At 38.5% G+C, this 15,171-nt stretch overlaps 1 protein-coding gene across 1 annotated transcript; it reads right to left on the bottom strand.

Annotated features, from left to right (window-relative positions):
• Positions 1-4,068: 4,068 nt before the first annotated feature.
• Positions 4,069-14,546, bottom strand: tigarb (TP53 induced glycolysis regulatory phosphatase b). The gene is made up of 6 exons (XM_041780248.1): positions 14,461-14,546; positions 14,129-14,166; positions 12,050-12,171; positions 9,509-9,586; positions 7,808-7,918; positions 4,069-5,337 (listed from the first exon to the last, which is right to left on the bottom strand). The coding sequence occupies exons 1-6, from the start codon at positions 14,490-14,492 to the stop codon at positions 4,909-4,911; spliced, it is 810 nt and encodes a 269-aa protein (XP_041636182.1). The 5' UTR covers positions 14,493-14,546; the 3' UTR covers positions 4,069-4,908.
• Positions 14,547-15,171: the final 625 nt, after the last annotated feature.

The raw sequence follows: 15,171 nt of genomic DNA on the forward strand, positions 1-15,171 counted from the left end.
AGATCATACACTTTATTTATTACATGCCATTTAACCACACAATTCATGAATGCAATTCCAGCCTTTTTCATTGGAGCCCCCCATTCATATGTAAGAAAAGCTGATCCCCCAAGACCCACATGAAAAAAGTGACACATTGCTGTCAAAAAATAACACTGATTTTAAATGTTTACCTGATTAAACCCTAAGAAAACAGGTCTTGGCATGAATTTCCTACAGAAGACCTACATTTAGCCTCTTAGTCTTCAAACCTTTTGGCCTACGGCACACCTAAGATGAAGCCAAACCTCCAAAGGCACACCACACTCATATCCATGTAAAACAGCCTCTTTATTCTATATTCTTTCATCTGTAGTTGTGTAGTTACAGCAATAATGCTTGGTTGCGCTTTTATGATGTACCATGTGTTAGGGAGGCTTTTTTGCAGATGACCATACAGCCGTACAGTGTGCCTTGGACTAAAAGAATAAGGAACTACTGGTCTACAGGGATCTATCTGGCTATAATTGAATAGATATGAAGATTTTGGCGGACTTTTGAGGGGCTATGGTCTTGCTGTTAGGGCCTGTGGTCCTAAAAGCAAGACCAACTCCAACTCAAGACTGGACTAAGACTAGCGAATAATAAATCTTTGATGAAAAAAAGGACAAAAAGTAAGTTTAGTTTTGGTCAAAGAGGCTAAGACTTAAATGTAATTTAGTTTTTGTCAGACATTCAGAATCCATGACATTCCTCCCCGTGGCTAAATCCGTCAAAATACAGCGTATCCACACAGGGGCGTAGCTAAGGATTTTTGGCCCCCAAAAAGAATACTACACAGGGCCCCCCTTAACCAGATAGCCAAGCAACAAATGTTGCATCAGTTTTAAAAATATGTATTTTTGAACCATAATTTCCCCATTTATCAGCAATGTATTTGACTATGGTGAAATTACATTTACTTGCATTATTTTGCGGTGCTGGACTGCACAGTTGACATTTCTAAAGGAAGAGATGCCCCCCCACCGTTTTTTTATTTTATTCTATTTGACACAAATTTCAGTCTGCTGATTGATTCATTTGGTCTCTTTTGATTCAATAATGACTCCAATTACTAAGAAAAAAAAAATAAAAACACTTTTCATTGCAGGCTTCTCAAGGGCCCCTCCCTACTGTGGGCCCAGGTAATCAGTACCCTTTTTCTCCCCTGTGCTACACCCATGTATCTGTAGCCCTTCTGCCTCTCAGCTGTAGAAAGCAGGGATCCAGGTTTGGCAGGTTGTATAGAACACACAAGTGTGTGATTAGGCACCGGGTTCAGGCTAAGAGAATAAATGTTTGGACTAAAAGTTTGACTATAATGTAATATATTTATGGATTAGAACTGGACTAAACTGTTTTATTTTTCATTGACTAAACTAGAATAAAACTAGAGGGTAGAAATGACTCAAATGTGGCTGAAACTTGCCAACATTTTTCCAGACTCAACTTAAAATCAGGTGTCAAAATTAGCACTGCTCCCCAGGGAATTTTTAGATAACCAGAATCTACTTGATGCTACTTTATTCATTCTTGGCTAGGTATTTACACTCCAAACACACACCTTAATCATTGAAAATAAATTTAAACATGTACCTCACATCTGATGCACACCTACAGTGCTTAACAAATCTATTAGACCACCTGTCATATTTGTCTCAGAGACCATCCAGCATCATGAAGTGCTTTAATGCGCACTCTTTCATTTTCAGTGAGCTCTCCACGTTTTACCAATTTGAACAGGAATGAGGAATTTTAAACTGAATTCACCCAAATCTGAGCCGGCTCACTGGGCTTCTCTGAGAAGTCAGAAATTAATCAAGCATAACATTCAACCACTAAAACTCATTTTTCTGTTCAGGAATGCAAGTAAATAACTATAATTTGACATATTAATCAAAAAATAATAATGTGCTTTACTATTTTTTCAGTTTTTTGTAAATCAGTAAATTTGAAAATTCATGGATAACAATAATAATTATATTTTAGCATTAAAAATATCATTTGGGTTAAAGAGCTTGTATTAACCATTGCAGAAACATAAAAACTGATTTTGGTAATTACCAATGCTGTTAATTCAGGGCAGCTGTGGCATAAACCTTACTTTGGTTAGGGTTAGGGTGGTCTAATAAATTTGTTAAGCACTGTACATTGACTAGATCTAGAGGTGTCTTGGACATGAGGCCTTAGGTGATGGGAAAATATACTTTTCAGTCCTCAATTATCCAGTAAAAAACAGTGATTGTAAATAGATGTACAGACTCTTAGACTATATTTACAGCCCCCTTTGCACAAATGTATAGTGTTGAAGATCCTTGTATGTCATTTGATTTTATATCAGATTTAATTTAAAGCTCATGTGAGGAGTGTTTCTGAAACAGACCAACATTAATACTGATGACTCTGATGACTGTTTCTTTGTTTATAGAAATTTCACATCAAATAAGGTAACTAAGTGGTATTTTCACTGTTAAAATTGAGCAGGATAAGATTTACCTTATAACATTACCTATGTATGCAAAAGACAAGATCAGCAAAGAGATGGAACATCCACTTGGGGGCGCCAGAATCCAGCCAAAAAAATGTCACAGGAGCTTTAAATCAATGAAGATATGTGCTTTTACCTGGTTCATCTGATCAATAACGCATGTTGCTTGGAGAGAGAGAGAGACTGCATTCATTCCTCGTCCTTGCTGACTGTAGTTGAGCTTTTTCCCTTTTCTTAAGTCTCTTTTCATTCTGGTTTTTACAGCTGGTCTGATAAACCCAAACTGACATGCTAAATTCAGGGGCCTAACTACGGCCCTCGTGTCAAACTAGCAGACATGAATATGTAAATGCTGTATTTAGTAGAGTTAGGTGTAAGTTCTCCCTTTATTATAAACTGCTTAGCTTAGTTAAATAGTCAAATTAATACATCTGCAGTAGGCTTATTTGTTGTGTTAATGTGTCTGTATTTGTACAGTGTAATTCATGACTTGAAGGAATATAAACACAGGGTAAGTGACCTTTACAGGGCAGTAAGCTTGATATCAAATTTGAGTTCTTTCTCTTCAGGTGCCGGGCACCACCAACTAACATGACAACCAATGCCAAAGAGTATTTATTTATTTAATTCCATTCCTTTTTTGTTATTTATGGTATTTATAAGAATGGTTTACTTTTTAATGTAAATACAGAAAACATGGTTTGTCTTTGAATGTGTGAGTAGGACTTGTAAATAAAAAGATGCTGGAATTAAATAAAATAAATAAATGTGTTGTGTCATTTATTCAAACTCGTATACACATGAGTTTGCTGTTATATTCCACACCCTGATGGGCTGTCATTGCAGGGACTTCAGGGATCACAGATTTGGGAAAGGTTCAAATACAGCCCCAGTTCCAAAAAAGTTGGGGCACTGTGTAAACTGCTAACATAAACAGAACGCAATGATTTGCAAATCAAACTCATATTTTATTCATAATACAACATAATCATATCAGAAGTTGGAACTGAGACATTTGACCATTTCATGAAAAATATTAGCGGGTTATGGTGCTTGAGGGGATTGTGGACAGGGCACATATTTTTGTTAGAAAAGCCTTAAAAAAGCCATTCTTGCATAATATGACCCCTTTAAGATGCATTTTTTGCAGATTGCTGAACCTCTAACCATCTTTACTTCTGAGAGGCAAATTAGTTTCAAAATTAGCTAATAATTTGAAAAAAAAAAGATAAAATGCCACAGTTTCAACATCTGATGTTTTAATGATTCTATTGTGAATAAAATATGGGTTTAAGGGTTTTGCAAATCGTTTCAATCAGTTTTTATTTACATTTAACACAGTGTCCCAACTTTTTTGGAACCTGAGTTTTGAATGAAAGGGTCTCTACCACTTCATATATATATTTTATGTACCAGAATAATAACCTCTTTACTGGAAGGTCTTCTTTTTGAACCCTTCATTCATAGATTACTCTGGAGCTCTAACTGAATAAATGACAAAAAAAAACACTCTTGTTTAGAAAGTTTCAACAAAATGACACAAAAACATCACTCAACACAAGTCAGTATTGTCATTTTATATTGCACAAATAAAACAAGCAGCACAGAACTGGAGATGGCAGCATACTTCACTTGTGTACTCATCAGTAGGTAGAAATTTAATGGAAATACAATGACACATCAAATCCCATTTGAACAAGCACTTCATAAATACTGTGCAACACAAACGTCTGGGTGGAGATTTTCTATGATTCCTTGATATGTGTTGTAGCAGAATATTAAATTCCTTTGTGTTATTTTAAGGTTTATTTTACCTTGCACTTTGGCGCTAACAAATCATGTTGTTTTTGAATTATGAAAGCCATGAGGGGCTTCAAGTCTCAAGCATTCATCTGGGAATAAAACTCTAAAAATAGACAACACTAAGAGGTCCTGAAATAAACACGCATGAATATGTAGCACCTAAAAACAAATACAAATGTCATAGATGTCTTTTTGCAGTTATTTTTGTCATCTATAAATATGTATAAAACTCAAAGATACAGTGATTTCATATTGCACGAGTAAACGAGCAGAAACAGGAAATGAAACAAGGTGATCACCCCGCACACATGCAGTTCTTAAAATTGTATATGGAACTGTTCCGACTTTGGCATAAAATGATAAAGAGGTGATGGAATTAAAAATAAATTATGACATGTGCTGGCCCACTGTTGGAAGAATGAGGAGTACAGTACTACTGAACACATTCAAACCCTTGAGTATTTAGAAAAAACAGCTTACCCTGTGTATTTATGTATAAAGCTACCTGCGGTAACTCTGAGGTCTTTTATTTTAGTTTCCCTTTAGTGTTCGTAATTGTTCCCATCAGCCATGCCACCCCCTCTTTTCTTCCTTTCACATTATTCAGCATCTGAGAGGTCATCCAGGTGGGTCTTCCTGTTTGTAAAGACGCAGCAAGCAGCCGACAGGACAGGAGAACCGGATTCAGATTGGCTGAGAGTGAGGATAAACCGGCTGATCCCCGTGTTCGGACAGGGTGCAAACAGGTGGGACATCTTCACCCCGGCGGGCAGAGAGCTGGCTAAGTCCTCCACAAGGTGTTTATGGGCGACACGGATGTAAGCGCCGTGACTCACGACCAGCGTGTGGACCGACACTCCCTGGAGACCGTCGTCAGCAGAACCATCAAGTGCAACGTCTGAGGCGGCAGCAGAAGTCCCATTTGCAGCTTCTGAAGCTCCTGCAGGAGCGTGCGGTTCCGAGCAGCCGTGCTCATCAAGCATTCGTTTGTAAAGGGCTTTGAGGAATTTTTTGAATCGCAGCCTCACCTGGAAATAATTTGATATAAACCAGAGCTAAGGGGAGAAGTTTTAACCAGAAAATACACAGCAACAGCTGGATATTTAAGTATCAAACATTTCAGAGTTGATTTTAACTCCCTAAGGGAAACTTTCACTCCATTCTGAAAAAAAATGACCTTCAGTGTTGAGGTTATTTGACAGTATTGACCCCGTGTTAGTCCAACTCTGTCAGTCGAGTCGAGTTTTCCCATCATGTCTTTGGGCAGAGTGTTTAGATGTGCTTTTGATTTATATATTATTTTAGAAGTATACATATTTATTTAGATGTTACCTGTTGTGCAGTGATCACTGTTGGGATTCCTTCACTCATGTTTATGATGGATTATTGTTACTTTTGATTACACTTCTGCACCATGAGTGAAGTTATCACTGAGCTAGTCACTCCCATCCTGTGGCAAGTCATGGTTCATGCTAATGGGTGGTGTGCTGATTACATCGAATAGTATTTCCTAGCTCTGTATTTTTTCTCTTTCTCAGCTCTTGGCAGAAGGCACCTGACTTCACACAGGCGTTCTACCTGATGGAGTCTTTAAGGAGTATGAAGTGAATGTTGCAATGTGCCAACAGAGGTGGAAAACTGACGCAACGATTGTACGCGAGTAAACGTACAACTACTGTGGTTAAAATGTACCTAAGTAAAAATAAAATTGCAGGTCTATAAATCTTGCAAGTAGAGGTAAAAATCATTTGATTTAAAGTTAACTTCAAGTACTGAGTAGCTTCCGAGGAGTTGTGATATGATCTCTCCTTATTGGTCCTTATAAGTTAAAGACAAATTAACACTTCAAGGGTGTCTATGTTGGTCCAAACTTCATATAGTTAAACTACACTTTTAAAGTGTTAAATAGTTGGTCGCCAGCCTAGTGCAGTTCGTAGAGCAGGCGCCCAAATCCAGAGGCTGTATTCCTCTATGCACTGGTCATGGATCGATTTACAGTCTCTGTGCATGTTTGGTGCAAGTCTTCCCCCTTTCCCACTCACCAAAATTTCCCTCTCTCTCTTCAGCTGTCCTGTCAAATAAAGGCAAAATGCCCCCCAAATAATCTTGAAAAAATAACAAGAACAAAGCACAGAGTCAACATCATTACAAAGTCATACATATTAATGCACTATGGGTCCTTTAGGAGCACCTAATGTCACAGGTGAGAACTCTAACTCAGTGGATAACTTCACTCATAGTGCAAATGTGTATAAATGTACAACAGGGAATGTCCAAACACAACTAAACACATTTAAACACTCTGCCCAAGGGCATGATGGGAAACTCCATCCACACATCCCCCATATTTGACATAGCAGTGACAGGAGCTTAGATCAGCTGACTGATCAGGACTGTCTAAATACTCCAACAGTGAAGGCCAGTTCACTCAGAGTGAGGTTAAAATTACACTTTGGGAGTAAAAATCAACTCTGAAATCTTTAACAATGAGATTTCTACACTCCAGTTTTATCTGTTTTGGGTTTATCTGTTCATGTGGAATCATTCTCTCTCTATGTGCTACTGTGTAGTCAACAGAAATGGGGAAAAACACGAGTATTGTCCTTAAGCAAAAGTACAGTTACTCTGGTTAAAACTTGCTTATGTAGCAGTAAAAGCACCAATTTAAAAATGTACTCCAAGGAGTACAAGTACACAAAAACTACTCAATTACAGTAATTTGAGTAAATGTAATCAGTTACTTTCCAACCCTCAATAAATAAAATTGTAAATATTTACAAATTATACCTGGGAGGAAAAGAGGTAACAGATTGTTGTGTTAAAAGTACACTTTAATGAGAAAAAAAATGACACTACAGATGTTAAAAGTTAACACTACAAGAGAGTTAAAATATTTACAATTTCCAGAAAGTAATTTTAACTCAGAACCTGTGAGAGTTATCTAAACTCAGCAACAGTCTTAAATTTAACATATGAGAGTAGAATTAACACTAATGATTTTGCCGGTACCTTAAACCCAAGCATGTCAAAGCACACTAACAGTTCACTGATAGAATAAAAGCTTGTTTTGCTATTTGGTTAGTTTGTTTTCTTCTTTGACGCATTACATTCAAGTTAAACTGATATGATTACTGAATAAATGATCAACCCTTTCAATAGCTGAAAGCTTTTGGAGGCATTTCAAGCACAAAAAATGCCCCAAAAAAGGTTTGGCAACTGCTTCAGAGTGAGATTTAGCTGCTTTTGTTCTCAAATTCATGAATAAATCCATCAATAAAAGTTTTTTTCTTTCAAAAGACAAGTCAAATTATTGTCAAACAATTCACACAAATTCTCAAGTTTCCTTATTTGCACTAATCACCTTAACAGATTTCTCTCTGCACCTTGTACAATCTTTTTGATGCAGTACCAAAACTGACCACTGGTCTGTGCTGTTGCACTAGTAATACTCTCTGGACCTAGAGTTACAAAGCAGCTGTTTGAAAAAGTCTGACTCACCTGATCCAAAGTCTCTCCTCCTGGAGGGGTGAAGTCACGACATGACTGGCCAGAAGCGTTAGCCATGTTCTTCAAGTCCTCTTTGGGACGTCCTTCACAAACGCCAAAACCCTAAATTCAAAAAAACCCAACAATTTAGGGCTATGAAAAACTATCACACCATGACTTTGTATTCCTGAGAGGTACAGTGCTGTGAAAAACACTTGAATGTTTCAATTCAAACAAATTCTAACACTAGACAAAGATAACCCGTATAAATAAAAAATGCAGTTTTTAAATGATCATTTCATTTACCTACCTGGCCCTATGTAAAAAAGCAGCCCCCCCTTCACCCCCCCCAAAATTGTGATTAATCACAGTTCTAGGAAAACTAAGTTCAATGTCCCTAGCTACACCCAGGCCTGATTATTGCCAGAACTGTTGACTCAAGAAATTCAAAGAGAAAGAGGCTAAAAGGAGCTCAAAAGTAACACATCACGGTGCAATTAAAAGACATTCAAGAACAGATGAGAAACAGTCACTGACATCTATCAGTCTTGAAAGGGTTACAAAGCCATTTCTAATGCCTTGGGGCTCCAGTGAACCACAGTGAGAGCCATTATCCACAAATGGAGAACTTTGAATAGTGGTGAATTTTCCAAGGAGTGCTGGCCTACCAAAATTACTCCAAGAGTGCATCCAGGAGGTCACAAAAGAACCCAGAACAACACTTAGACCTGTAGGCCTCAATGGCCTCAGTTAAGCTCAGTGTTCATGATTAAACAATAAGAAAGAGACTGGGCGAAAATGGCATCATGGGAGAGTTCCAAGGCTAAAACCACTGCTGACAAAAAAGAACACAAAGTTTTGACTCACATTTGTCAGAAAACATCTTGCTGATTCCCGAGACTTTTGGGAAAATATTCTGTGGACTGACAAGACTAAAGCTGAACTTCTTTGGAAGGTGGTGCCACGCTACATCTGGCGTAAAACTAATACAGCATTTCATGAAAAGAGCATCACACTAAAAGTCAAACACGGTGGTGGTAGTGTGATGGTCTGGGGCTGCCTTGGGACCTGGGTGATTTGCTATAATTGATGAAACCATGAATTCTGATCTCTACCAGAAAATCCAGAGGGAGAATGTCTGGCCATTAGTTCATGACCTTGAGCTCAAGCGCAATTGGGTTATACAGCAGGTCAATGTTTCGAAACACAACAGCAGGTCCACCTCTGAATGGCATAAAAATTTAGGTTTTGGAGTGGCCTTGTCAAAGTCCAGACTTAAATCTGATTGAGATGCTGTAGCATGACCTTAAACAGGACATTAATGCTCAAAAACCCTCCAATATGGCTAAACTGAAAAAAATTCTAAAAAGAAGAGTGGGCCAAAATTCCTCCACAGTGATGTGAAAACTCATTGTCAGTTATCACAAATGCTGATTTGCAGTTGTTGCCACCAAGGGTGGCAAAACCAGTCATTAGGTTTAGGGGGCAATACTACTTCACATAGGGTCAGGTAGGTTTGGATATTTTTTTTCCGCAATAAATGAAATGATCATTCAAAAACTGCATTTCATATTTACTCAGGTGATCTTTGTGTGATATCAAAATTAGTTTGATGATCTGAAGCATTTAGGTGTAACAAAAAGGCACAAGAAAAGAAATCAGGAAGGGGGTAAATACTTTCTCACAGCACTATGCAAAGACAGCAGATCTTACCCTCTCTCTGAGTAGCGGCTCCAAAACCATCTCCATGCCAGAGCAGTGAGTATTGTTCTTCACGATGAGTTCAGCTGTCTAAGAGAGGAAGCCAACACTGGAAATTACTGACTCCAAACAAAAAGAATCTGCCATGGTCAAACTGAAAGTCATTAATACTTTGTCAGCATTGGTGAGTCAAAGACCACCGGACATGAGTGCTCAGAGAACTATTTTATATCAGGACTGGAAGTCTCTCACATGCATCCTGTTTTTTTCAATTTTCTTCACAATCAGGAGAAAACAGCACAGACATGAGACTGCTCTGACATGATAACATGTTCCTGATGGAAGATAAACTAAAGCTACTCGTCTTTAAGGTTTAACAGTTACAGTATGCCTAAACTAATTTAGGAGTTTGAAGCTTCAGTTGTCATGAAGACTATCTTAATGCTAGGTCATAATAACTTAACATTTTCTAGACTTATTTTGGGTCTTTTACTCCTTTATTTGACAGGATAATCAGGAAAGACATGTAGGAAAGCAGCTACAGGTAGGGCACAAACCTAGGCTACCTGCTTTGAAGACTGTAGCCTCTGTACATGGTGTGTCACCTAACCCCTATTCCTCACCACTTTACAAAAACAGCCTTAAAGCATGATGTCGCTCACTCTAGCTGGAACTAGGGTTAAGTTTAGGTATAAGGAATTATGAAAAGATCTAAATACCAGTCAGCTGGGGCACTAAATCTTCAGGTATCTGCCAGAAAGCTGAAGAGAAAGTGAATCTCACATTTCATTGGACAATGACCCAAGAGCATACATCTACAACCCCAATTCTAAAAAAGCTGGGGCGCTTTGTAAAATGTATCATATTTACAAAAAAAAAAAAACCATCAACAACATACCAGATGTTGAAACTGAGACAATTCACCGCTTCATGAAAAATGGAAAACTGTTCTGTGGTCAGATTAATTAAATTCTCTTCCTTTTTTGTTTTTTTTAAACCATGCACGCTGTGTCCCGTGGACTACAGAGCAAAGAGACCATCCAGCTTGTTACCAAGGTACAGGTCAAAAGCCTGCATCTCTGATGATATGGGGTTGTATAAGTGCCTGTTGATATACAGGTATGTAGAGGTTTAAGAGCAACTATGCTCCCATCCAGACAACGTCTTTCAGGGAAGGCCTTGCATATTTCAGCAAGACGGTGCTAAACCACACACTGCATCCATCACAACAGCATGGCTTCATACTAGAAGAGTCCAGATGTGAACTGACGTGCTTGCAGTCCAGACCTTTCACCAATAGACAACATTTGGTGGATCATAAGAGGAAAATTCCGGCAAAGAAGACCCGGGACTGTTGAACAGCTAGAATCCTACATCAGACAAGAACGGGACAACATTCCTCTCCCAAAACTCCAGCAACTGTTCTCCTCATTTCTCAGATGTTTACAGACTGTTGTTAAGAGAAGAGAGGATACAACATCATGGTAAACATGGCCCTGTCTCTCTGGGTTTACGCGATTTGACAGTCAACGGATTCTGTTTTTATTTATATTTTACACAGTGCCCCAACTTTTTTGGAACAAGGGTTGTAAATCTATAAAAGAGCCAAGACAGACTCCAAATCTGAATCTTGCTGAAAATCTGTTGGGTTACATGAGAAGGGCTGTGAACAGGAAATGTCCTGATAGTCTTAGGATTCTGAGTGCGTCTGCTAGGATTAGAGGGCCCATTTTGCCAAGTTGAGATAGACTACGCTGATAGACTCCTACCTAAAAGACATAATGCTGTGATAAAATCAAGAGGTGCTTTAATGATGTATTAGTCTAGGGGTGTTCGTATATATTCAGCCAGGAGTTTATTTGATGTTTTTCAGGATTTCCTCTGAAAAGATTTTGACTGTTAATCAATTCAACTGTATATGCTATATGTTACATTAAAGGTGTAAAAGGCTCTGAAATTACATATCTTGGCCTTACTTTAACATTGCAAAAATGTGACATTTAACAGGGTTGTGCAGACTTTTTAAATCTACTGTACTTAAATATAATAATTCAGCTATAGCACTAAAAAATGCACCTGAAGGCAGCAAAGACCTTAGTCTCATATGTGGTGTATAGTTCCAGTGTAGCCTTCAGATGTTCTCAGGAGATTAAGCCTGCACTACTTCACATGCATAATGACAAAGAGGTATGGAGGTATGTTATCATGAAAGAGTTAGCTAAGATAATGATAGCTTATTAAAAAAAAAAAAGTGTGGGAATTGGCTGGAGGACATTTGATAGGTTTTAAATAACCTTAGTACAATGACACTGATGTAATAATTGGTTTGGAAAAGAAAGTACTTTACTTCTGGGGGTTTGATAAACAATCCATACAAGAAGTCACAAGTCATGGTGGTACCCTCAAGAAAGTCTCAGTACTGCCAAATAAGTACATAGCCAGGCTTTACTTGTACACATTCTCATTTTCAGCTGCTGTTTCACAGTAAGATGTCTAGTAATCCTCCCTCACTTTGACATGACACCAACAAACAACAACAAATAAAAGCCTTACCTGTACAGCTCTTTGGAGGTTACTGACAAACACATTGTTGAATGGGACGTCTCTGAGGTATCGTCCCACCGCCTCCCCCTGTTGAACACCTGTCTCTGATAAGGACGTGTCCACACCTTGTCCTAAAAACAGACCGGGTTTCAGCATGGATAGATCTATGGTGTATTTATATATGATTTGTCTGTTTTATATTTACAATCCCAATTCCTGAAAAAGTTGGGACGCTGTGTAAAATGAAAATAAAAAAGAATGCAATGATGAAATCTCATAAACTCATCCTTCCGTTAACAACACTCTGTGGGAAGTGAGGAGACTGGTTGCTGGAGTTTTGGGAGAGGAATGCTGTCCCATTCTTGTCTGATGTTGGACTTTAGCTGCCCATCAGTCCCGGGTCTTTTTTGCTGGAAATTTTTTTTTTATAATGCGCCAAATGTTTTTTATTGGTGAAAGGTCTGGACTGTAGGCAGGCCAGTTCAGCATTTGGACTCTTCTACAGTGAAGCCATGCTATAATGAAGGATGGAGCATGTGGTTCAGCATTTTTTTAGCACTGATTGTGCCTTGCAGATGTGTAAGCTGCCCACACCATAGGCACTAACGCAATCCCAAAAATTATGTCAAATTTGGATTCATCTGACCACAGAACAGTTGTCCATTTTTCCTCAGTCCATTGTTTTTAAAGATTTATTTTTAGGCTTTTCGTGCCTTTATTCTATAGAGGAGGACAGTGGAGAGTGTAAGAAATGGGAGAGAGAGTGGGGGAAAGGGCCACAGGCCGGATTCCAACCTGGGCCGCCCATGTACATGGGTAGCGCCCTAGACTACTAGGCTATCTGTGCGCCCCTCCTCAGTCCATTTTAAACAAGCTTCGGCCCTGAGAAGATAATGGGGTTTCTGGATCTTGTTCACAATGCTTCCTCATTGCATGATACAGCTTTATCTTGCATTTGTGGATGGCACAGTAAACTGTGGTGACAATGAATTCTGGTGGAGTTCCTGAGCCAATGTAGTGATTTCCAGTGCTGTGAGGGCCCGAAGATCATTAGCATCCAACATTAACGTTCTGCCTTATCCCTTTAGCACAGAGATTTCCCCAGATTCTCTGAATCTTGTTTTTCTAGATATAATGAGCTGAAAAGCTCGGTGGTTTTTCTGCTTTTGTTACAGGAAATTTGGGTTCGAATCCTGATCAGAGTCCTTGGAACCTTGGACAAGGTCCTTAACACCGTGGACACCTGTCCAAGATGTCCATGCTGTGAACAAAAGTGTCTGCTAAATGACAATGTAAATGACACATATTTCTTTGGCTTTTTATGCCTTTATTGACAGTGAAGGACAGTGGGCAGAATCTGAAACAGGGACAGAAGTGTGGGGGAGAGACATGCGGGAAAGGAGCCACAGGCCTGCGTACATGGGGCACAACCTAACCAATAAGCCCCAGATTCTCTGAATCTTGCTAATATTATGTTTTGTAGATGGTGGGATATTCCAGCTTTGCTATTTTTAAGTTGAGGCATATTTTTCTGAAATTGTTCCACATTTTTTAGCTTCAGTTTCTCAGTTTGGTAAACCCCTGCCCATCTTTAAGAGACTGTGCTTCTTTAAAATGCTCCTTTTTTACCCAGTCATGTTACTGACCTGTAGCCAATTACCTAATATGCTGCAAAATGCTCCTCCAGTTGTTTATAGCAGTTGTTTATATATAGCAGTACCACTTCCTTTTCTAGCCTTTTGTTGCCCTGTCCCTACTTTTGAAAGATGCTGCCATCAAAGTGAGCTAACATTTTTCATGAAGTGGTAAAATATCTGTTTCAACATCCAATATGTTGTTTATGTTCTATTGTGAATAAGATATGGGTTAATGAGATTTGAGAATTATTGCATTGTTTTTATTTATATTTTACACAGCGTCCCAAGTTTTTTGGAATTAGGTTTGTACTTGTTCAATGCGAACTATCAATTCAAGTTTCATAGTGGTTTAAGATATAAACCTAGAATATATACTGTTGTTTTCATGAGGGAACAGCAGATTTGAAACAAATAAATAAATAAAGAAGCTAATAGCTCAGATATTTGGTACCTTGCAGTAGCTTTTCCCTGTTGTATGGTGTTTCTCCACTGTAGGCAAATAAAGCAAAGACAATGAATTACATTTAACCACTTCAGTGCTTTTTAATGTAACAAGACAGGAATACTGTGAACAAATATTCAGCTAATTTAGCAGGTAAATGGTAACGACGTTTCAAAGTTAGCAGTCTTGTCCTTGTAAACTCTCAACAGTTCTAATTCAGCCGCTGTGCTTCGGAACAAGCTGACAGAAAACTGCCTCTGAATTATTTCAAGCCTTCAGATTTTCCACGTTCAAGTGTCTAAACATATAAAGAAAAATTTAATCCAAAGATATCTACTTACTGTCGCACGAAAGTCAAACTGAATGTAAACATTTTCACCCGCAGTTGTGTGACTACTTCCTGGTCTGACTTTGCGCAGCTGACGTAATGAGCCACGCAGCTGTGTGACGTGGGGACACGCGTCATGACGCAAATGTAATCGCATTGCAGAGCTGCAGAGTATTATTTAACTGGCCTAGCCGAACACAAATAAAGGAAACTTAGAATTTTATGCCAAACATTATTTGTGGAATCCATTTTAATGGCATAATAAAAGGAAAACCATGCAATGGTGGTGAATTGTGGTGCTACATTATTTTGAATGTATGTCTGATTTCCCTGTATGTTTTTTTGTATGGACTCCAGGAAGTCTATCTGTGCTTTAGGGTACAATTAATTGGGATCCTAACAAGTAGTTCTACGATTTATCATACAGTGTGTTTTTATTATTATTTCAAACAAGCACAACCCAAAACTGAAACTGTTCAACTTTAGTAGCTTTGTGTGAATGGTTTGTAAAATGGTGAAGACCTTTTCTCTCTAACTGGACTGTGACATGGCTGAGAAAACAGCCCATTTTCCATTCCAGTTGTTGAGCCACAAATTTTAGGATGTAACACATGCACATCATTAATTTGATAGCATGTGTTTTGTATGCTGTATCTTATGCGCAGTACTACTTTTAAGGTTTGCATATACACTGCCAGGCCAAAAAACAAAAGTCCCACCCTGG

Source organism: Cheilinus undulatus, linkage group 23 (genome assembly GCF_018320785.1).
Source record: "Cheilinus undulatus linkage group 23, ASM1832078v1, whole genome shotgun sequence".
NCBI classification, from domain to species: Eukaryota; Metazoa; Chordata; class Actinopteri; order Labriformes; family Labridae; genus Cheilinus; species Cheilinus undulatus.